Source organism: Dama dama, chromosome 11 (assembly GCF_033118175.1).
Source record: "Dama dama isolate Ldn47 chromosome 11, ASM3311817v1, whole genome shotgun sequence".
In the NCBI taxonomy this organism is placed as follows: Eukaryota; Metazoa; Chordata; class Mammalia; order Artiodactyla; family Cervidae; genus Dama; species Dama dama.
The window spans coordinates 67333202-67357209 of record NC_083691.1 but is presented as its reverse complement, the minus strand read 5'-3'; the positions used below and the strand labels follow the sequence as shown (position 1 = coordinate 67357209).

Sequence of the window (24008 nt, the reverse complement as noted above, 5' to 3'; positions counted from 1 at the left end):
AGTAAATTCTATGGGAAGTAGGAGGTTTCAGAGGCTATTTAGGGGAGATGGCATTTGAATTGAATTCAGAAGGAATGGTTGGATTTCCAAACATAAGAAAATGAGGAAGAGAATCCACGATGAGGGAACATCACGAGCAAAGCCACAGAGGCAGGACTGTGCACGGGCTGCTTGAGGAACAGCATGGACTCCAATGTGAGTGGACTCTGGCAAGAATGTCAGGCAGGGGCTTGACTGGAACTGACCTTGAATGCAATAGGAAGGTGTTATGACTTTCTTCTGTAGGCAGTGGTGTTTTTGTTTTATAACTTTATTTATTTTTGACTGTGCTGGGTCTGCGTTGCTGTGTGGGCTTTTCTCTAGTTGCCATGAGCATGGGCAACCCTCTACTCTATAGTTGCAGTCCATGGACTTATTGCAGTTGCTTCTCTTGTGGTGGAGCACAGGCTCTAGGGCACGCAGGCTTCAGTAGTTGTGGCACTTGGGTTGTGATTCCCAGGCTCTAGAGCACAGGCTCAATCATTGTGGTGCATGGGCTTAGTTGCTCAGTGGTATGTGGGATCTTACAGATCAGGGATCAAACCCATGTCCTCCACAGTGGTGCAAAGATATTTGTGCAAAAGGGATTAGATCACTTTGTCAGTATTGTGAATGATGGGAAGAGAAAGATCAGATTCAAGAAGGGAAGCCTGGAGATTTCTAGTAACATAGACAAGAGGTGTTGAAGTAAAAACAAAGAGAGAAGGGAAGAGAGCAATTCTGGAAACACTGTGCAAATGGACATGTCAGACCCTGATCTTGGAGTGAGGGTTGGAGATTCCAATTTGAGTTCTTTTCTCAAAGGTGATGATAGAAGCTCTGGAAGTGGCTAAGGTCACCCAGGAAGAGCAGAGATAAAGTAAGCTGGGGAGGCCACAGAACCTTAGGGAAGGGTTATATTTAAGGGTAAGTAAATCTTCAGATTTAGAAGAAAAGATATTTCAAACTTGTTGAAAAGATGAGGAAAACTGTGTCTTCAGAATTCATTGGTTTGCCTAGTTTGGGGGCTTCCCAGGTGGCTTAGTGGTAAAGAACCCACCTACCAATGCAGGGGACCCGGGTTCAATCCCTGGGTCAGGAAGATCGCGTGGAGGAGGGCAAAGCAACCCACTCCAGTATTCTTGCCTGGAGAATCCCCGTGGACAGAGGACATGACAAGCGACTTAGCGCTGGCGCTTAGCACAGCACTAGTCTATGGCAGAGCCCTTCAGGACCCAGGTACCCAGGTGTCCCAACTTATAACTCGGTGCACTGTTAGTTCAACACTCTAGACCCTAGTGTAATGCTAAGTTGAAAAATCCAGCCCACCACCTTTCCCATCCTCATCTATTTTGGTAAGACAGACTAAACTTGAATTTTAGAATTCTGAAATTGAATCCTGTGTCTCTTTTGCTTCCAGCTACCAATAGCAAAGAGAAAATTTTGCCATTGGAAAATTCGGGGCAAGCCATCCATGTGGATGCCATTTAAAATTAAAATGTGTGATACGAATTGATAGTAAGAATTATAAAAAGTCTAATTAAATCCACCTTATGTTTCAAAGGCAGTAAGTTGATCTTATATATTATTACATGTTTTTATATCCTTTATGTTAAAAAATCTGCCATTTTAAGCTCTAAAGTATCCTTATTGTCCCCATATATCTTGTTATATACAGAAATGAAAAGATTTTGTTCAAATAAGCCAAACCAAATGCTTTCTTTAGTTTTGCAGAAGATTTTGTTGCTATTAATACTGCTGTCTTCTATGGCATGTGCCAAAGGTATAGTTTGAAATTCTGTTTTTAACTCAGTGAAATATTTATGTCTCAAATAAAGGGAGGGCTTAAAAGAAAGGATATGAAACTGATACAGACCATTTTAAGAAGCAAGTATATGAAGGGGCCAAGTCTCAGAAATAGCATCATCTTTGCTGAACAACAGAGTTAAGTAATATGTGAATTTTATCATTTATTTAGCTGGAAGAACCAAGCTTTGAAAATGAACCATCACAAGTCATGATTAATCAACTGTTTGCAACTCAACTCTGATAAAAGTCAGTTGATAAAATGAGCAGGAGCAACATAAATACTAAAGGTTGATGTTTCATACCAAGATGATAAATTTCCCTCCAAGAAATGGATTTTAACCATTTGTGGTGTAGAAAATGATCCTATTAGAAATCTAATACATAGACTTATAGCCTACCCCCAAAAAATCTGAAACATATTTTTAAATTGGCCAATCATCTTCTCACATTAAAGTTCCAGAAAAATGGTGGGGTTTTTTTATTTTTCTTTGCTTACTTTGGGTCTCTTTTCAATTTTTGTTTTTCTTAAGTAGGTATATTTTATTAAATATGCATATAGAAAAGTACGTTTCACAAATGCACAACTCAAAGAAGCACTGAAAATTGAATACACCCATGTATCTGGCATCCAGCTCAAGACAGACATCTCCAGCCCTTCAGAATCTACCATCACAGTCCCTTCCAGTCATTGGGATACCAGCCTTTCCACCCTCTGCAGCTGTTGGGGAGACAGTGATCATGGTCTCTGACATTTCTGCCTATCTTGTGAGCAGAGATACTGCCTGCCTTTGTTCAGAGTATCTTTTCAAGCTTATTTAAATAGCCTTGAAAGACAACAGAGAATGTTTTTCTCTAGAGGAAAGGGCAATTTTGCTTAAGTCTTGAAAATATAAAAAAATTGTATCTCTTATATTGTCTTTTATTATACTGTTTGATGGGACTTCCCTGGTGGCTCAGATGGGAAAGAATCTGCCTGCAATGTATGAAACCTGGGTTTGATCCCTGGGTCAGGAAGATCCCCTGGAGAAAGGAATGGCTGTAGAATTCCATGGACAGAGGAGCCTGGTGGGCTACAGTCCAATGGGACCACAAAGAGTTGTATATGACTGAGTGACTAACACTTTCATACTGTTTAAAGAATTAAAGATGTCTCCCTTCAATGCAAAGGGTAGGCATGTTCACTTCCCATTATGAAAGACTGTGGTGACCTAAACTCAGGTTCCTCTCCTATAATGCCGCCCAGTATGGGTGCAGGTGTCACCTGGCTTTCTTCACATTGCATAATTAGGAAGTAGGGGTCAGGAATCTGGTACACTATTGACATAGACTTTTGAGTTGTAAGGTTCTTTGTCTATGACTCAGCATCCATTCACTAGGCAGACTAGTTTGTAAGCAGAAAAAAATCTCACTCTTCACTGTTCTTTATAGAATCACTATTTCAACTTCTACCATCATAGATTACTTTTATCTGTTCTTAAAATTCATATATAAATGAAATTATACAGCATGTGCTCTTGTGTCTGGGGCTTCCCAAATGGCGCTAGTGGTAAAGAATCTACCTGCCAATGCAGGTAGGTGTAAGAGACCTGGGTTCGATCCCCGGGTTGGGAAGATGCCCTGGAGGAGGGCATGGCAACCCACTCCAGTATTCTTGCCTGGAGAATCCCATGGACAGAGGAGCTTGGTGGGCTGCAGTCCCTAGGGTTGCACAGATTTGGCCATGACTAAGCAACCTGGCATGCATGCACTCTTATATCAAGCTTCTTTCATCCAAGCTCATATTTGTGAGATCCATTTGTAATATTTCATATAAGCAAAGTTTTAAACTTTTCTCATAGCATTCTGTCATGTGCGATTTTAAAACTTACTTTTTCTGCTGTTGATGGATTCTGGGGGCAGTTTCCGCTATTAAAATTGTGCTGTTATAAACACTTCCATGCATGTCTTTGTGAATATATATGTATGTATTTCTGTTGGGTATGTTCCCAGAGCTGGATCAGAGGGTGTGCATAGACACTGCCAATCAATTTTCTAAAGTATTTGTACCAAGCTACTCTTTCAATAGCAGTGTACATGCATTCTGATTTTTCTGTGTATTTTTCCACCCTTGCTATTTTTCATCTTTTTAGTTTATTTTTTATACTGACATGCTTTTATTTTATCAACATGCATATAGGGAAAGAAAAATATGCCAATAGTACACTTCCAATTTTACAGAGAAACCCCCCAAGTATTTCTGCCATTCAGAGAGAGAGAGGCATCAATTATTAAGTTGTTACCAGGATAAATTGTGAAGACAGTCAGAGCCACAAATTTTTGTGTGTTATTTTTCCATAAAGACAATAATTTCCAAAGCCTTCAGAGTCTGGCAAGACCAAGTTATTCAATTTTACTTCTAAAGATACAGTTTTAACAGAAACAAGTTGAAAATCATCATGAATATTCACAAAAATTTCCATACTGTACAAGAAAGAGATTAGCATTCTTTCAAAAGTTCTCAACTGAAAGCAAAAGAAAACCTATACAGTCGCATCTTCCCAGTAAACAGAAACAGAGAAAGTAATAGGGTTTTACGAAATACTAGTGAAATTAAGGGCACAGTATTAATCTTCCCCATAATTACATTGTTTGAATTTCTTTAAAGAACCCATCTTTCAGCAACATAGTTAGCACTTCAACCACCTTCAGTTCTCCCATCCCAATCCTGAGAAAAATATTTCTCCTTCCATCACCACTGACAAGATATCCCTTCCTTGCAGGCTCTCAGTCAATCCAGTTTTCATTCTAGGCCCATATTTTCCCTGGGTCATTTCTGCCTCTGGGCATCTGTTCAGTTTTCTTTCTTAGGGCGGGCACTCACCCCAGTCTCTTCAGTTCTCCCATCCATTCATTCCATATACATCTACCTTTCTTCCAACTGTCCAGGTATTGCTATGGATGGGTGAGGGCTGGGAAGAAGGCAGAGAGGAGTAAGGGCTCTGGTAGTCTCCTTTACAGGACCATTTCTCTGCCTCTTGAAATAGTAAAGAGCCAAGTTAAACCGCCTCCTTGTGAAGGTTATTTTGGCTTGTCTCAGGTCAGATTTGGAGAGGGAAATGGCAACCCACTCCAGTATTCTTGCCTGGAGAATCCCATGGACAGAGGAACCTGGCAGGCCACGGTCCATGGGGTCACAGAGTCGGACACGACTGAAGCGACTAAGCACGCACGCACAAGTTAAACCGCAAAGCCAGCTTCTGCAGATGTTTCTGAGCTACCACTTTTAAAAAAAGAGATAGGAGAGATATGAGAAAGAGAGGGAGAAAGAGAAGAGGAACTGTTTGTCTGCCCTGGCACTGCTTGCTCTTCATCATGTTCAGGATGAAGAAAGGAGACAAATGAAAGTATCTAACCTTTGTATGGCTTTACTGGTTGAGGCTGAGAAAACCTGATACTTGTCAAGGACATCATCATTATTCTTGCCATGTAAATGAGTCTAACTTGTCTCCTCAACCACTTGCCTGACAGTAAAAGTAGGGTTCCTGAGTGATGGTGAGGAACTGAGTTCTTTTAGAGGAGAAATACTGGAGTGGATAGCTGTTCCCTTCTCCAGGGGATCTTCCAAACCCAGGGATCAAACCCAGGTCTCCCGCATTGCAGGTGGATTCTTTATCATCTGAGCCACCAGCAAAGCCCAGAAGAGAAACAGAAAGGTCTTCTACATGCTTGCAGGAAACCTGAGTCTACCACCAATTCTGAAGATTCTTGTTTACCAAAAACTAGAAAGTGGACCTGACAAGGTCTAAAAAAATAATCATCCAGCAGGGAGCAGCCTAAGGCGGGCAAGTGTATCCAGTTGCAGGCAGCAATAGGTGATCAGAGAAGCAGGAAGAGCAATGGGGTTGTGTAAATCAGAGACCAAGCAGCCCACTGCTGTTCTCTCTTGACTTTATTTAATGCCCAGCAGTTGTCCACAGGCCATATGCAGAGCAGAATGAGTAAAACAGGCTCTTAAACATAGCTGAAAATCCAGGTGGTAGTAACTAGACCAGAAGCCTTGGGAACAGTGTCCAAGCAGTGCTGACAAAGGCAGAGAAATCTACGTTTGTTTGGCTTAGAAGAAGGTGAGCCACACGGTGCCGCGTGTAGTATTAACGCAGGACATCAAGGAGACCATGGGGAAGTGGGGCAGCATGGCCACGAAGGTCTCAGTCTTGAAAGGTGAGAGAACGGAATGTCCAGTGGAGGGAAGGTGTAGAAAGGTCAGCACAAAACCAGTAAAGGGCATACCCTTGCTGTAGCCAAGGCCCAGGTCAGGCAGGAGGTGGCAGGGGACCTGCGTGGGAGTATTCCCAAGAGCAAAGGTTAGCCAGATGGGAACCCAGGGGGTCTGGGGGTCTCCACTGGTCCCCTGACCCGGAGAAGTCCAGCTCTGTGGGGCGCTTCATCCAGTAAGTAGTATTGCAGTGCCTCTGGCCAGAGGTCCTCTTTGATAATCTCAGCAATCCTGTCAGGCTCTGGAAGGCTGTTGTCTGAAAACCAGGCAACAAAGCCACACATGAGGTCTTGGTTCCTATAAAGGAAGACCTGGGCTTCATGACCCGGGTGCCATATGATCGGAGTGGAAAGAGACACCACTTGGCCGGAGGGTGTGACCTCGTATTCCTTCACAAGCCACTTGTTTCTGAAGTATGGGTTTCTTCGAAATAGGAACTTGAATTTATAGCCCATCCTAGTACGTCTGAGCTCTTTCACCTCCAAATCGGCTAAGTAGCTGAATATCTCTGCGTCTCTGCCGCTAATCAGGGCAGATAGCTGCGGGTGGTTCCGAAAGGCAGTGACCCAGAAGCCGGGGATGTGCCGAATGACGTGCTTCCTCCACTGGAGGTAGTGTTGACGCAGACGCCTGTACCTGCGCTCCACCTGGAGGAAGGCCGGGTCAGCCTGAGCGTTCCCGGCGTCCACTTCCAGCTGGCTGGACTCCAGGGCTTTCCGGTGGAGACCCTCAGTCCGGGTTGGGGCCCCTGCCTCGCCCTTTGCCTCCTCTAGCCCTCTGTGTTCCTCCACCACTTCCGTTTCCTCACCCACCGGCTTCTCCACTTCAACCCTCTCCTCCTGGTTCACTGCTTCTGGAAAGATGGGGCCCCTTTCGGTCTTAGCTTCCGCAGCCTTCCCTCCAGCCGTCAGCTCAGACTCTGATCTCCCAGTGTCACAGGTTTCTAGGGCCTTCTCCCCGCCAGTTTCACACTGAAAACCATTTCCCAGGCCGCTGTTGGCTGCCCCAGAGGCAGAGGTTGCTTCCCTGCCCTCCGTGGGTGGCCCGACCTCCTCTGGTCCCACTCGGGCCCCTCCACGACCGTGAGCCCCAGCAGTTGGGAGCTGGGGAGTAGAGCTGGCGACCGCGGGAGCCTGGGGTGCGCCCCCCTCCTCCGGAAGCTGGAGCGGTGGGAGCGCAACAGTCTCCAAGCTGCCCTCGCTCATCTCCACCAGCACCTGGGTTTCCTCTAGAAGCTTCTGGCTCTGCCGCGCTCTGGTTCTCCCAGGGCGTGGTCAGGAGTAGTGAAGGTACGGGCTTAGGGAGGAAGGATCCCTTGGCTCTAACAGGGACGCTGATGTAGGCAGCAGCCTGACCAGCTGTTTGTTGGCATCTGTTTTCCTCACAAAAGACTCACTCATGCAAACCAGCGGATTGCGCCACCCTGCAGTCTCAGGAGACCCACCCTTCAACTTCCCAATACTCACCCCTCAGTCTGTAGACACTCTCCATCTCGTATAGTCTAGTTCTGTGGGTTCTGCCATCCTTTTTATTCTCAGTATTCTGGTGCATGTGTGATATTGTCACACAGTGGTTTTAATGTGCATGTACCTAATGTCTGAGAAATTGAGAATCTTTCACGTGGTTCTGATTTTACCATTTGGATATCCGCTTTGTGTTAAGTCTCGGAGTCTTCTCTCCACTTTTTCTATTGCGTATTCTGTATTTTTTGTGTTGTAGGAATCCATTGTACATGCTAGATACAAGTCATTTTTCAGATCTGTGTATTGCAAATATCTTCTCCCCTCTGAGTTGCTTTTTCACTATCTTGGAGAAGGAAATGGCAACCCACTCCAGTGTTCTCGCCTGGAGAATCCCAGGGACGGTGGAGCCTGGTGGGCTACTGTCTATAGGGTCACACAGAGTCGGACACAACTGAAGCGCCTTAGCAGCAGCAGCAGCAGTGATGTCTTTTAATGAACAAAGTTTTTAATCATATATTCCAATTTATCATTTTTCCCTTTTAGATCAGTTCTTTTTGTGCCCTGTTAAGAAATCTTGCCTTTCTAATATTGTTTTCATTTATATCTGCAGTCCATTTGGAGTTGCTTTTTACCAATGGTGTGATAGGAGTCAAGATTCATTTTTCCCCCATATGACTGTCTGAATGACCAAGCAGTATTTATTGAAGGGAACATCCTTTCCTCATGCATAGGGTTTTAAATGTTTCCATTAAAAGTGACATATGTCATTGGTCAGAGCTAGTCAGATGGCCTTGCCTAACTTTAAGGGGTCAGAGAAGTAAAAACCTTCCCTGAGATTGCAAGGAAAAGGAAGCTGAATATACTGGTGAGCACTATATCACTCATCATAGACTCTAAGTTGAGTAGTGTGTACAAGACCAGCAGAGTTAGGCCAAAGAAAGGAGAGAAAAGGTAATGATGAATATAAAAGGATAAATTAATGAAAGACAATTAATAGGAAGTATCAACCAAAGATTAATAATAAAAGAGAGAATAAGTAAACAATATTTGGAATGGAAAATATAGTCACAGTACTGATTTAAGGAAATAGAACATGTTAGACAAACTTACACTAGTACATTTTCAAACTTGGATGATATATATGAATTTATGGAAATAGAACTCAACACTGAAATGCAGTGAAAATCCTAAACAGACATAGAAATAAACAGAACCAAGGGTTTAGAAAAAAAAAAAAATACTTCCTACAAAGTCATTTAGCATGAGGCTAAATGGTTTGAAACAAATACTTCCTTAACCTTCAGGGAACACATTACCGTGTGCCTGTGGCATGCCTACTACTATTTTAGGCTCTTAGGATATGTTATTAAACAGAACAAAGATTTCTTCACTCTTGGAGTTTCTAGCAGAGGAGAAGACAATAATAAAATAGGAAGTGATAAGTGCTATGGATAAAACAATACATAGTGTTGAGTAAGGGAATTGAGAGTTGTGGGGGTAGGGAATTGGGAGCAGACTGTGGTTTTGAAAGGGTAGTCAGAGAAAAGGGCTTCCCAGGTGGCACCGAGGTAAAGAATCAGCCTGCCAGCATAGGAGATACAGGCTTAATCCCTGAGTCAGGAAGATCCCCTCGAGAAGAGAATGGCAACCTACTCCAGTATTCTTGCCTGGGAAATCCCATAGACAGAGGAGCCTGGCAGGCTACAGTCTCAGTTCAGTTCAGTCGCTCAGTCATGTCCCCATGAATTGCTCTTTGTGACCCCATGGACCACAGCACACCAGGCTTCCCTGTCCATCACCAACTCGGGGGCTTGCTCAAACTCATGTCCATTGAGTCGGTGTTGCCATCCAACCATCTCATCCTCTGTTGTCCCCTTCTCCTCCTGCCTTCAATCTTTCCCAGCATCAGGGTCTTTTCCAGTGAGTCAGTTCTTCACATCAGGTGGCCAAAGTATTGGAGTTTCAGCTTCAGCATCAGTCCTTCCAATGAATATTCAGGACTGATTTCCTTTAGGATGGACTGGTTGGATATCTTTGCAGTCCAAGGGACTCTCAAAAGTCTTCTCCAGCACCACAGTTCAAAAGCATCAATTCTTCAGTGCTCAACTTTCTTTATAGTCCAACTCTCACATCCATACATGACTACTGGAAAACCATAGCTTTGACTAGATGGACCTTTGTTGGCAAAGTAATTTCTCTGCTTTTTAGTATGCTGTCTAGATTGGTCATAGTTTTTCTCTCAAGAAGCAAGTGTCTTTTAATTTCATGGCTGCAGTCACCATCTGCAGTGATTTTGGACCCCCTCCCCCAAAATAAAGTCTCTCACTGTTTCCATTGTTTCCCCATCTATTTGTCGTGAAGTGATGGGACCAGATGCCATGATCTTAGTTTTTTGAATGTTGAGTGTTAAGCTAGCTTTTCACTCTCCTCTTTAACCTTCATCAAGAGGCTCTTTAGTTCACTGTCATAAGGGTGGTGTTATCTGTGTATCTGAGTCTACTGTCTATGGGATCGCAGAGAGTCGGATGTGATTGAGCACCGTCAGAGGAAACCTCAATGAAAAGATTTTGACAAAGATTCAAAGAAGGAAGGATTTAGCTCAGTGGATATTCTGGAGAGGAGCATACTAGGAAGAAAGAGGAGCTAAACAGAAGCCTCAGGACAGGACCATGCTTAGGGTGTTCAGGGAATAACCAGAAGGAGATCAGTGTGACTGGAGCAGGGTGAATGAGAGAGGCCAGATCAAGCAGGATATTACATGATACTGTAAGAAGTTTGGTTTTATTCTTAGTGAAATGGGAAACCACTACAGAATTCTGAGCAGAGGATTCAAAATTGGACGCATTTTGCATGGATCACTGGCTCCTGAGTGAAGAATAGACTGTGTGGGAACAATGATAGATGTAGGGAGATGTTTTAGAAGGCTATCAAAGTAATCAAGGTGAAGGTGATATTCTGCAATGGACTTGGGTAGCGGATATAGTATGATGGTAGAGCCAGCATGATTTCATGATGAACTGGATACAGGGTATAGGAGAAGGAAAGAAGTCAAGGATGATTCCATAAATTTTGACCTGAGCAACTGATAGGATGAAGCTGCCAGACGCAGACATAAGGGACATTATGGTAGCAGAGACCTTTGTAGGAAAATCAGAAGTTGCTTTTGGACATGTTAAGTTTGAGATGACTTTGGATGAGAGCTGAGATAACAAGTGGGCATGAAGAGACTGGAGCACAAGAGAGATCTAGGGTGGGGATACACACTTGGAAGTAATCAGCACACATGATATTTAAAGCAATATTTAAAGCTGGATGAAATCACCAAGGATGTGAGTAGCCATAGACCAAGCCCTAGGGGCTCCAAAATCACAAGGTCAGGAAGAAGGGGAAGAACCAGCAAAAGAGACTAAGGGGAGACCAGTGAAGGAGGAGAGGATCTGAAGACGTGCAGGATGCTAAGAGCCAAATGTGTAAAGGAAAGTTCAACTGTGTGATGTGGTGCTGACAGGTCAAGTAAGATGAGAACTGACCGATGGATTTTACAATAAAAGTGATGGAGGGCAGAACAGATTTTAAGGGGAATGGGAGGAAAGAGATTGGAGACAGTGAATATTGATACTCTTTTGAGGAATTTGCCCAAAAGGGAAATAAATGGAGTCATCACTTGACAAAAACTGTTTTGAAGGAGTGGTGGGGTGACAGCTTGGCTATAATGGCTTTTTCAATTTTTTAATTTATTTTTTTGGCTGTGCTGGGTCTTCGCTGCTGCGTGGGCTTTTCTCTCATTGTGCTGAGCAAGGACTACCCTCTGGTTGTGGTGCGCAGACTTCTTATTGCAGTGGCTTCTCTCACTGTAGAGCATAGGCTCCCAGGTGCACGGGCTTCAGTAGTTGCGGCTCGTGGGCTCTAGGGCACAGGCTCAGTTGATCTGAGGCATGCGGGAGTGAATCCCTCCTTGACCAGGGATTGAACCCACATCTCCTGCACTGGCAGGTGGATTCTTTACCACTGAGCCACCAGGAATGCCCTGTGATGTCTTTAAGAGAAAATCCAGAAGGGAGAAAGTGAAAATAGCAAGTATATATGACTCTTGAAGTTTTGCTCCAAAGAAATGGGATGATGGCTGGTGGAGAAAGTGGTTCCAAAAAAGGTTTTTAAAATGTGAGAAAAAGAAGTTTGTGTGCCTGCTAATGTGAGTGATTCAGCAGCAGGCAAAAATTCATGATGTAGGAGAGAGACAGGAGACTCATTGGAGGGATGTCCTTGAATAGGTGAGAGCAGGTGGAATCTAATGCCCAAGTAGAGGAGGCAAAGTCAGCCTTTAGTAGGAACATGACAGGGTCACTGTGGGAACCAGCAGGAAGGCAGAGTATGAGGGTGCAGATGCTGTTTGGTGGGTAGAAGTGATGATGCAATCTATGAAATTCTCTTCACATCGCTTCTGTGTACTCAGTAAAGGAGAAAGCAAGATTCAATTCAAGTGAGAGAGAGGATGAGGTGAGGGGCAGAAGGATTCTGGGAAGAGACAAGTAGGAAATAGCTGTCTGGAGAATGGAAGAGTGACAGGACTATGACATATGCTATGATTGTCAAACAGCATTAAGATCATGAATTTGAATGAGGCACATTAGTGTAGTTGTGAATTTTTCTGCAACCACATTCAGTTTACAGGTGCAGCATGAAGAAGCAGAGCTGGATTTAGAACTGAAGCATGAAGGGCAAGAGAATGATTATAATCATGGATATGAGAATCTAAGCTAGAGCAATAAAAGACGTAGGGGTGGGGAGGGGGCAGTGAAAAGGTGGCCTGATCAATGGATCACAATACCCAGGGAATCGAAGGATCCCTGGGGTCAAGTACCAAAGGAAGCTACAAGGATGACAGATAGTGGTCTGAGAATGGACTGCAGGGGATTGGTTAGGACTTGACTCCTCCATCCAACTAGGCCTCTAATGAGGCACCTTGAGGACAAGGTCATTGTAGGGGAGGACGTCAGTGAAGCAAGAGGCCTGGGTGGGAAGGATCACCAATGTGCATACTGAAATCACTGAGAGAAGTGAGAATAAGCCAGTAGCTAGAATCCTTGAGAAATGAGGGGGAAATGACATGAGCAGCAAGCATGCAGGGCATTAGGTGATCTAGACTGATGTCAGGAGATTTAAAGCTGGGTCTATATTTTAAGGTTAATTATCTAACATCACCACCTTTGGCTAACTTAGTTAGAAGGCAGGTACCTTTAGAATTTCATATTAACGTCACAGAGCCTGTATTATATATTTTTCCTTAAGGTGTTCAGAAGAAAGTCACATATGTTAGCTGATCAAAAATAAGAAATGTGTATGTTTTTTTAACTGGAAAATTAGTAGTGATAATATTCTTCGAGTTCAGTGTGAAATGTTATTCTCTTTGGGGGTCTTTAATTTTTCTTGTGTCCTGCAGTATGGACTAGAAACTGCTGAAAAGAACAAAATATGATTTTAATTTGGGGCTTGAAACACTCTGACTATAGAAAGTTTTTTTAAGATGAGTAAAGGGAGCTAGTGGGTTTCCCTGGTGGCTCATAGAGAAGCCGCCTGCCGATGCAGGAGACACAGGTTCGATCCCTGAGTTGGGAAGATTCCCCTGTAGAAGGAAATGGCAACCCACTCCAGTATTCTTGCCTGAGAAATCCCATGGACTGAGGAGCCTGGCGGGCTACAGTACATAGGGTTGCAAAGAGTCGGATGTGACTGAGTGACTAAACAACAACGAAAAAGAGAGCTAGTACATAATCTCAACTAGAGACAGAAAGAAGAAGGGGGGGGGGGCGCGGAAAAGAGAAAGGCTAGAAAAGAAGAAACACGAGTAAAAAAAGAAGGTGGCTTTTTGAGGGGAGTACAGTTTAGCTACAGATCTGCACATCATTGAATTGTGAAGTGTTTAAATTCTCTGGGAAACAGAAACAGCATGATGTTTCAAAAAACTAAACTTAATATGAGATGAATGAAGAGAGCTTGTGAATTGTACAGTCTTATTTTTCTTTGACTCCTCAAATATTGTTGTTTGGTTCTTACTTGTTTTGAAAGGAATCTCTTTCTTGACCTAAATTCTTTAAACAAGTGTGTTTGTTTAGTGACTAAGCATACAGAAATATTATTCTTCAGGCTAGGCCACCCAGTTTAGAAAGATGAGGGCTTCAGTGTATTGTGTTAAAGACACTAAAGAGTGTTGGTACACAAGAGAAGGAGATGTACACTTTGTTAATTTCCTCTGTTTCCCAGAGAAAGACCATTAAACTGTGTTTGCAAAGGACATGGTAAAGAAGAAGTTTTGAGTGATTAACCAAGTAGCTTTATAGCTGCGGTCATCTCTGCTGCCTCTTAGAAATAGCACATAAATATAGAGAAGTAGGGAGAAAATATCTGAGTTAACAGGGTGTGGGTAATGATTTACCCTGGGAAAGTTAATCATTATGATTTAGTAATTTTCTACCATTATAGCACTGACAGAAAGCAAATATACTTTCCAGTGCCTAATGAAACTATAAAGAGGCTGAGGTCTGTGTAGGCTGTGGGGTAGAGCCAGATGGCAGGGGGAACCAAATCAGCCAGGGACACACAGAGCCATTTCAGAAATTTAAAATATGAGTCAAAACACCATATAAAATGTTTATAATATCTAAATGTTAAACATACGTAATCATTCTAGCCTGAGATAAATTAAAAATAATGAAATTGATACTATAACAAATGAATGAAATTTAGTTAATCATGAAAAATTGAAATTATATTATTGGATCTTTTAAAAAATAGTGTGATTTTAAAAGCAAAGTTCACTGATGGTGTCATCATTGCAATACAAGTATAGTTTTGGGGTAGAAATTTCCAGCAGGTTTAAAAACTCAGACTCTATACTAGTTGCAGAATGGTGAACAGAGTTTTGCTCTAATTGTTGTTAGCATTTTCTTCTAAACTGTTATTTTAAAATAATTTCTCTTTTTGATTTTTTTCTTAAGGAACAGCGATATTTTTATGCTTTGGCATATTATATCCTCACTGCATCCTATGAACTAGATACTATTATTAGCCCCATTTTACAGATAGGCGAACTGAGGCACAGAAATAACAAGTAATTTGCTCACAGACATGTTGTTGTTGTTCAGTCACTCAGTTGTGTCCAGCTCTTTGCGACCCCATGGACTGCAGCACACCAGGGTTCCCTATCCTTCACTATCTCTACAGTTTGCTCAGACTCATGTCCATTGAGTTGGTGAAGCCGTCCAACCATCTTATCCTCTGTCTCCCCCTTCTCTTCCTGCGCTTATCTTTCCCAGGATCAGGGTATTTTCCAATGAGTCAGCTCTTCGCATCAGGTAGCCAAAGTATTGGAGGTTCAGCTTCAGCATCTGTCCTTCCAGTGAGTATTCAGGGCTGATTTCCTTTAGGATGGACTGGTTTGATCTCCTTGCAGTCTAAGGGACTCTCAAGAGTCTTTTCCAACACCACAGTTCGAAAGCATCAATGGACATACAGTAAATTACAAAGTTAAGAAATGAACCCAAATAACCAGACTCTAAAGCTCTGTTAAACACTACAGGGTATACTCTGAACTTTTCTCAGCCTCAATTTTCTCATCTATGAAATATGGTCAATAAGTCTTCTCTTTAGTGATGGTTGTAACAATTAAATATAATGTGGAGCTTGTGTAGGGAAGATGTTGGTGCTGCCTTTATCGGATTCTGAATTGTTTAATTTCTTATAATGAGCATGAATAATTCATGTATTTTTTAATCAAGAAAAATATGTTAAGGCCTATCAGAGTGTCTGGTACAGAGAGGCACCCAATAAAGTCATTATTATGTCTGAAAGCAAAGTCAGAGTTTCTGTTTAACTCAACAGGGATGTCATCTCTGGAAGCTCGGGTGCAAAGGGAAGAAATAGGGGAACAGCTACAGGAGAATTCAAGTTACAGGATTTTACTTGCCAGTGAGTAGAGCTTGTACATCTTGAAGGAAGGGCTGAGAACCAATGGGAGCGACAGCACATTGGTTGAGGCAAGTGGGAATTAACCGATGGAGCAAAGTCCCAAGGAATTTGGGGTGGGGGGTGTCCTAGAACCTTGGACGAATTAACTTATTTTGGAGAAGATTAACAGTGACCTGTTAGTTGATAGGCCCCATTTTCTTTCTTTAAATTAATTTTTATTGGAATATAGTTGCTTTATAATGTTGTGTTAGTTTCTGTTGTACAGCAAAGAAGCCCCATTTTCTAAGGTAATAAAAATACCATTTTGGAAAATGAGAAGGGAATTTAAAAATAAATCTATGGTTTTCCTTATTTATCTACCTGTTTCTGGGGGCCATGAGAATAAGTTTTCTGAAGAGGAGACATTAGTTTATTTTTCCATTTGTGGCTTGCAATGGTAGAATGATCGCTGGCAAAAAGAATATCTTTTCAAGCAGCTTCCCTTGGTGTAGGTCAGGGGGCAGCAAGAGGAGTTATTTCTGCAGCTAGAAAAAAGGTTCAGAGCTGTCTTCCTGGAGTCGGCTCTCATTTCATAGTCTAAAATAGATGTGAAATACTGTGCTATTTGGGAATCAGGGCCTATTCATTCTAAGCACATCTGTTGGTAGCTGTTGAAATTCAAATAAAATCAAATAAAGTCCAAGTAATGTTCATGTTATACTTATCAATTTCAAGGAGTGTTAAAAAACACATATACAGAAAACCTACACTCCAGTCACTGACAACTAAGACACAACTTGGAAAGCTTTGATTTTCTGCCAACCATAGCTACTTTGAACTTGAGCCACCACATTTTAATTCCTTTAAAATGCCCCTTCTTCCCTACTTGAACTTTTCAACTGAGATTCATTTTCATTTCAGAAGTTTAAATATGAACTGTATCAAATAGTTCTGTATTTTGATTCTGATGATTCCACAACCTTCAGTAGTGAAATGAGGTGGTTATACTACTAAACTTATAAAGCCAAGAGTGAATGAATGCATTTTTCTCTGTCTTCTCTCCAATTTTAGTAAATAAAAAATTTCAGTTAGGTGCTGTGATTAAGGAAACTTGGTATCTCTATCAATTTATACATGACTCCAATCCATAAGGGATTTAAAGCATCTTTAAAAAGGCAAACACAAGACAGAAAAATAAGGGAAATTCCTTTTTTCAATTAAGCCATGACTCTCTGATAACAAGATCTGATCTATCAAATGTATTGAAAGAAACAGAGTCATTTTAAGGTTGTGAGTTGTAGTTTTTTTCTGAAGAGTTAAAATTTTGATTAGTGTTTCAGGTACCATATGTATATGTCTTTACATGGGAGTTTACAGTGTTCCAAGTAGGTATAACACCCAAGTACATTACATGAATTATCTTCTTTAGTTTAAACCTCATAATTACCTTATGAAGTATTATTATTTCTATCTTATAGATAAAATAAGTTTCCAAGGTTTACAAGTAAGTAATTTGCCCAAAGTCACATAACTGAGTCAGGGTTCAAATCCATGTCTGTTATTCTGAGTTATTAACTCAACAAACTGTGGAAAATTCTTTAAGAGTTGAGAATACCAGACCACCTGACCTACCTCCTGAGAAATCTGTATGCAGGCCAAGAAGCAACTTGGCCAAGAACCAACTGTTCTATGTCCAGTTAGGACTGGACATAGAACAACAGGCTGGTTCCAAATCGGGAAAGGAGTACGTCAAGGCTGTATATGGTCACCCTGCTTATTTAACTTAACATCACGTGAAATGCTGGACTGGATGAAGCACAAGCTGGAATCAAGATTGCCAGGAGAAATATCAATAACCTCAGATATGCAGATGATACCACTCTTATGGCAGAAAGTGAAGAAGAACTAAAGAGCCTCTTGATGAAAGTGAAAGAGGAGAGTAAAAAAGTTGGCTTAAAGCTCAACATTCAGAAAACTAAGATCATGGCATCTGGTCCCATCACTTCATGGCAAATAGATGGGGAAACAGTGAGAGACTATTTTTTTGAGCTCCAAAATCACTGCAGATGTTCACTGCAGCCATGAAATTAAGACACTTATTCCTTGGAAGGAAAGCTATGACTGACCTAGACAGCATATTAAAAAGCAGAGACATTACTTTGCCAATAAAGGTCTATCTAGTCAAAGCTATGGTTTTTCCAGTAGTCATGTATGGATGTGAGAGTTGGACTATAAAGAAAGCTGATTGCTGGAGAATTGATGCTTTTGAACTGTGGTGTTGGAGAAGACTCTTGAGAGTCCCTTAGACTGCAAGGATATCTAGCCAGTCTATTCTAAAGGAAATCAGTCCTTGAAGGACTGATGCTGAAGCTGAAACTCCAATACTTTGGCCACCTGATGAGAAGAACTGACTCATTTGAAAAGACCCTGATTCTGGGAAAGATTGAAGGCAGGAGGAGAAGGGGATGACAGAGGATGAGATGGTTGGATGGCATCACCGACTCAGTGGACATGAGTTTGAGTAAACTCCAGAAGTTGGTGATGGACAGGGAGGCCTGGCGTGCTGCAGTCCACGGGGTCAAAAAGAGTCAGACATAACTGAGCGACTGAACTGAACTGAAATCTAAATTATGCCTTACACAGGAGGCTGTGAAAGAGAAGATCAAGGACTATAAAAATAAATAGAAAGCTTCATCCATCTCATTAGGACTGGTTCAAATGAATTCTTTTTAATGGCTGAGTAATATTCCATGGTGTATATGTGGGATATTTCAAAAGAATAGCATGTATACTATCTATGGTGAAACAGATCACCAGCCCAGGTGGGATGCACGAGACAAGTGCTCCGGCCTGGTGCACTGGGAAGACCCAGAGGAATCGGGTGGAGAGGGAGGTGGGAGGGGGGATCGGGATTGGGAATACATGTAAATCCATGGCTGATTCATATCAATGTATGACAAAACCCACTGGGAAAAAAAATAATAATAATAATAAAAAAAAAAAATAAAAAAAAATAAATAGAAAGATACTAGAAGTTACAAAAAGTAAATGCACATGTAAAAGGAGATATTTGTCCAAATCCAGGCAAAGTTTTAAAGCAAGTTTTATGGTAAAAATACAGCATCAGGAAGGAAGACAACAGTATCAATAGCACAGAACAAGGCTCCACGAAGGTGCGGCAGAATCGCATACTCGATTCTCGGGGTGTGTTCCTGCATTCTCTAGTGCCTTTGGGAAACATGAGTCCTCTCTGTAGGTTCTGGAGCAGTGAAAGGTCCTTACTCTAGGAAGCTTAATAACTTGCCATTTGACACTAATACTCCTGGTTTCTTCTAACTCTGTGCTTTCATCTGTATGTTGAAAAACACAACCAATGTTAGAATCTCTAATGTTTAATAACTAGTATTGTTTACCTATTAGTATAGGGGTTTCCTTATTCCTTCTAAATTTACAGAAAAAATATTACCCATGATTTCACTATTCTTTGTCAATAGTGATTTTCATTGTTGCCTTTTTTGATGTGTATTATAAAGCAGAATTATTATTTGACTCCTTCCACCATTAAATAATAACATTTTTTAAGTTTTCATAATTACAATTCTAATGGCTGTATAACAGTCTATTGAATTATTATTTATATTGGGCATGTTTTTTTGTTTCCAGTATTTTGCTATTATAAATATCCTTCTAAGAAGTGATTAATGTATACAGTTTACTTGTATTTCTTCATAAGTGAATTGTATGTTTATATACTTTTACTATTTATCTATTGAGCTTTTAACATTTTTGAAAATTTGAGTAAGTTCTTTATCTATTATATATACTACTGTTCTACATGGTCAATACAGATACTTCCAAGTACATTTCTCTTCTTTTAATTTTGTTAGTTTTTTATGTTAGAACCATTGTTTTACTTGATGTTGTTGAGCTATTTATTTTTTCCTTTGTGATTTTCTTTGCTCCCCTAAGCTTTTCAAAGATACTATTCCTCTAAAGATTTCATTAATATTTGATTTTTTTTCCCTCATAGCTCTGCTAAGAATTAAAGCTAATATTTACTCTTTTTAATCCACTAGAGGCTTACTCTTGTAATGTGTTATAAGAGCTTATCTAAATCACTTTTTGTTTTGTGTTTGTTTGCCAGTTACCCTGGCAATTATGAAAGTATAATTAGGCAATTATGAAATAGAATTAGGCAATTATTAAATAAATATTATCTTTCTTAATTATGATAGTTATATGATACATTAAATTTATTTCTATATGTCCCACACTTCTTTACTTTAATCATTTAATTATTATACTTTGTTTTAGGATTTCCTGGGAACTAGATCAGCATCATAACTTATGGCTTGTTAGTGCAGAATTTTAACATTTAACAAATAGTAAATTTTACTTGGTAAAATTTGTTTGCCTATGATAACAATATCTATATCAATTTGCTCATCATTCTAATATACCTTTATAGTTTTCTTTACATATGGCTCATAAGTCTTTAAATCTTCTTTATAAATGTCATAGGCAATTCTGTTAAATTTATCCATCCCATCTCTTTTTCTTTTTTTGGAATGGAATTTATTTCCTTTTTATTATGTTATTGAACTGGCTATTAAGTTATTGAACTTAAAGGAAAGCATCTAATTATGGTAAATTCATTATAAACCCAGTCACACTGATAAACTCATGGGATAATAAATTTAAGCAGATTTCTTAGGACTTCTATACATGTAGTGCTTTCTGCAAATAATGAGTTTTATCTCTCCCTTTAATGTTTCATTCCATAGTGAATAACAGTTTCCTAAATAGCAGTTTCCATTTGTGTATTAAATGGCTGAGCATTAGGCTGAGAGAGAGACTTGAATCCTACTGTCAATTCCTCAACTAAGAGAGCCATCTAGCAAGCACCTTCTGTGGTCAGGCACCATACTAGGCACTTTACATAGTCCATCTTGCCTAAGGCTTGGAATAGATATACTATTAAATATCATAGGTGAGGGAGCTGAAGTTTAGCAGGTATAGAAGGCTGGCCTATGCTTGGCCCCCTAGAGCATTGAGAAATGGAATATGGAAGTGTCTAACTACGATAGCCTGCGTGTAAAAGGCCATGGTTTGTGGTTCTGGAGTCCTTGACCTGGCAGGTTTTTCACTCCCTGTGGAGCCCTGGCAAATGAACTTTAGTCAAGGGCCTGAGAAACTAGGGAGGCATGGAGAAGCTGCATCAGCTTGCTTTCATCCTTATCTTGTACGTACACTTCACACTTCCTGCTTCCAGGTCACACAGTAAACATGAGTGAAAGCAGTCCGAGAGGAAGTCTGTGTTCCTCTTCTCACCAGCCTTTCAACCCAGATCAGCCTTTTGAGGTCTGGCTCAGCTCATTGGGTTAAGTATGTGTCCAGTACCATCAGTGAGTGATGGGTAAGTGGCTTGCTCCATAGCCAGTGGTCTTGTCATTCTCCCAGTGATTCTACGCCAGGGGTGTGGTCTGGGCAGGTCAGTTCACCTTTCTGCCATCATTCCCTCATGGGTACAATGCAAGAGTCAGATGATGATCCAGTTCTGACAGGCAGACTGTTGCTGAATACATCTTGTACTCTTCTTCAAGACTGTAAACTCCTCAAGGACAGACTATACTTTCCATGTTCTTGAATCACTCTTATTACTTTGCACATGACAAATGCTCCATGGATATTTGTTGATGCAGAATGAATGCACTGATCAATCAACTGAAGACAATAGTCTTAATGCTCTTCTCACAGGAGATCTTCAGTGCTAGAACACAGGTTCCTGTAGGGTCATTTCACACTGCAATTGTGGAATTTTTTTTTATAAAGATAGCATTTGTCATGAACCTCTTTATAAGAAGTAGCTTAGCAGGGGTCAGCTTGTCTTCATCTGAAAAGAACAATTGAGGTTAGGGAAGTAGAAAGCCTAGAAAGGATTCAGGTTGGGAACTGTGGTAAGCAGACTGTCCTCTGACAAAGCTGTTTTGGCTGTGTTTATCTTTGTGCTGCTGTCTAGCAACAATATGACAAAACTGTGACTATTCAAATGTAATCAAACTAGAGCCTGTCCAAAATCAATTTTGAATAAATGATGAACTATGGGGAGCAAATCTTAATATATCTGGGCATGCAATAGAAAATTACCAAATATTATGTTCCTGTAATTTAAACAGTGTTTCAAATGTACCCTTAGAAGATACAATTATATTACTTGCATATTAATTAATAGCATGTTCTCTTTTTATGCCAAAAAAAAATTCCAAAGGAAGCTACGCAGCCTTCAGGAGGCATAGAATCTGTGGATTTTGTAATTACTGATGTTAAACTTAAAATCTCATTGAAGTCATTAGTTAATATTTCTAAATCTTTATGTCTGAAAACTTCTGTGCAGATGTCCCACCAACTTTCTTGCCACCTCTCCATTCCCAGCCAAAGAGGGGAGGGAGAGGATACCTATGCTGCCAATAGTTACAAAGGTTATTTGTGGAAGAAAAACAGGAATTTGCAGTATGCACACATGTCTGGCTTTGTCTCTTGAGCTTCACAAAGACCAGCATCATACTGAACTATAGAGTTACTGTTGTCTGAGACTAAAAGAGAAATCTAGGGAAGTGAAATATTTTTGTCAAAAATTACTGCAATGTCAAATTTTTTAAACTAAGCTTTTATATGGAAGCATATGGAGGGAAAAGCTATAAGGAGTCAGTTTTTTATAAGCCTCAGTATTGCTGGAAAAGAAAACATTACAGAGACCAGACCAGTTTCTCTAACATGAATACAAAGGAAAATGACGTCATCATAGCAGCAGTTTTGTGCTGCCACAATAAAGATCAATGATGATGCTTTCCATATCCTTTAACTAAACCAAAATACCTGCATTCAGTTGCAACCTGAGAAACAGGCAATAAAATCACAAATGACTTTACTTTCATTTTTTTTTTTTACATATTACACTTTGTAATAGTGTTTAGTTTTATTGTCCCAGAACAGGAAAAGGAAAACATCATGTTAATTAAATTTTGGTATTAACTTATTCATCATGTGCATAATTTTTACATCATCAACAAGAAAGGTACAGGGCTCAGTTATAGAAAATGCCATGGCAACCTGAACTGAGATGGTCCTGAATTCTCTAGACTTCTTTCAGGCTTCCTAATATTAAAGTTCTGTGCAAGGTAAGATACGAAAGAAGGAAAAAAAACCTCCTCATCTAAACAACCTTGATCTGAATAAATATACCGATAAATTTTATCTCTGTGCTAGAACAGCATGACTCCATCAGGCCTCAAGGATTTCCTGTGGACCAAGTTCCAAGTTCTAGAGTGGTTGTCTAGTTCCCCCTCCCACTCTTTCTCCGTTGGAATCCTGCCAGATGATACTGTGCAAAAGTGATAAAATTTTTAAGGAGGCTCACTTCAAAAACTTTTAAGGAGGCTCATGACTATGTATATAACTGTGGAAAGGTTTATGAGCCACAAAATACTACAGACGGTAAAGAGTCTGCCTGCAGCGCAGGAGATGCAGGAGACAGGGGTCGACTCCTGGGTCAGGAAGATGCCCTGGAGAAGGGAATGGCAACCAACTCCAGTATTCTTGCCTGGGAAATCCCATGGACAGAGGGACCTGGCAGGGCTACAGGCCATGGGGTTGCATAGAGTTGGACATGACTGAATGACTAACACACACACAGTTTATTTTGACCTTGAGTTAAAAGGATCCAGCTCTACTGGCTGACTTGAATGGGGCTGCTCTTCTTTATTTACTCAAGCTAAATTTCAGATCAGCCCTTGAATTATGTGACCTTGAATTATATTCAAGCCCTTGAATTGATCAAGAATTGATCAGCCCTTGAATTATATTCTCTAAAAGAGAGCCAGGCCAATGTGAACCTGGATCCGAGTGTACTTGTTCAGTAACATCTGGCTACTTGGATCTCATCATCTGTCGTGTATCTCACCATAATCACTCCCAACCACAGGAAACTGAGGATCAGCTTTGTGGGACTGTGTGACAGAGAGGGAGCACTCTCATAAACATATTTTTAACAGATTTAAATTTTGTAAGTAAACTAATACAACTTGACTATTTTTAACTTCTGATTTTAGATCAGGAAAGAAAACCAATTTAAAAACATTTTCCCTAAAAATCTTGGAATAAGATAGGAATAGGGGCATCTTCTCATGCTTTATTTTGGCAAGTGCTTCCTGAGGTTCTCACCAGGAGAGGCTGATGGCTCTCAGAGTGTGGAGCAGCCATGTAGGGATTTAACAATAACAATCCTATTTCTAAGGATACCAAGCTCTGGAAAATGACTGAGCAGATTTATAGAATCTAGTGTATTAAGTGAATTCCATTTAGGAGAATTTGGCATGTCAGTCTGTGCTGTTTTATAATGAACATCCAAGCTCTGCCTAGTTTGTCTAATAGAGTATTTATAAGGACAAAGTAAGTTCCAATTTAATGTAATTTATTATTAATATTTAGTCAAAGATGCAACATCAAGCATATTACTAACT

The 24008-nt window shown here is 40.6% G+C and overlaps 2 protein-coding genes across 6 annotated transcripts in view; one reads left to right on the top strand and one right to left on the bottom strand.

The window, feature by feature from the left end:
- The window catches only part of ACYP2 (acylphosphatase 2), a 179021-nt gene that overhangs the window by 118224 nt on the left and 36789 nt on the right, over positions 1–24008 (top strand). The window lies entirely within an intron of this gene.
- TSPYL6 (TSPY like 6) lies at positions 6172–7287 on the bottom strand. The gene has a single exon (XM_061154039.1). It carries the CDS (start codon positions 7285–7287, stop codon positions 6172–6174), a length of 1116 nt encoding a protein of 371 aa, XP_061010022.1.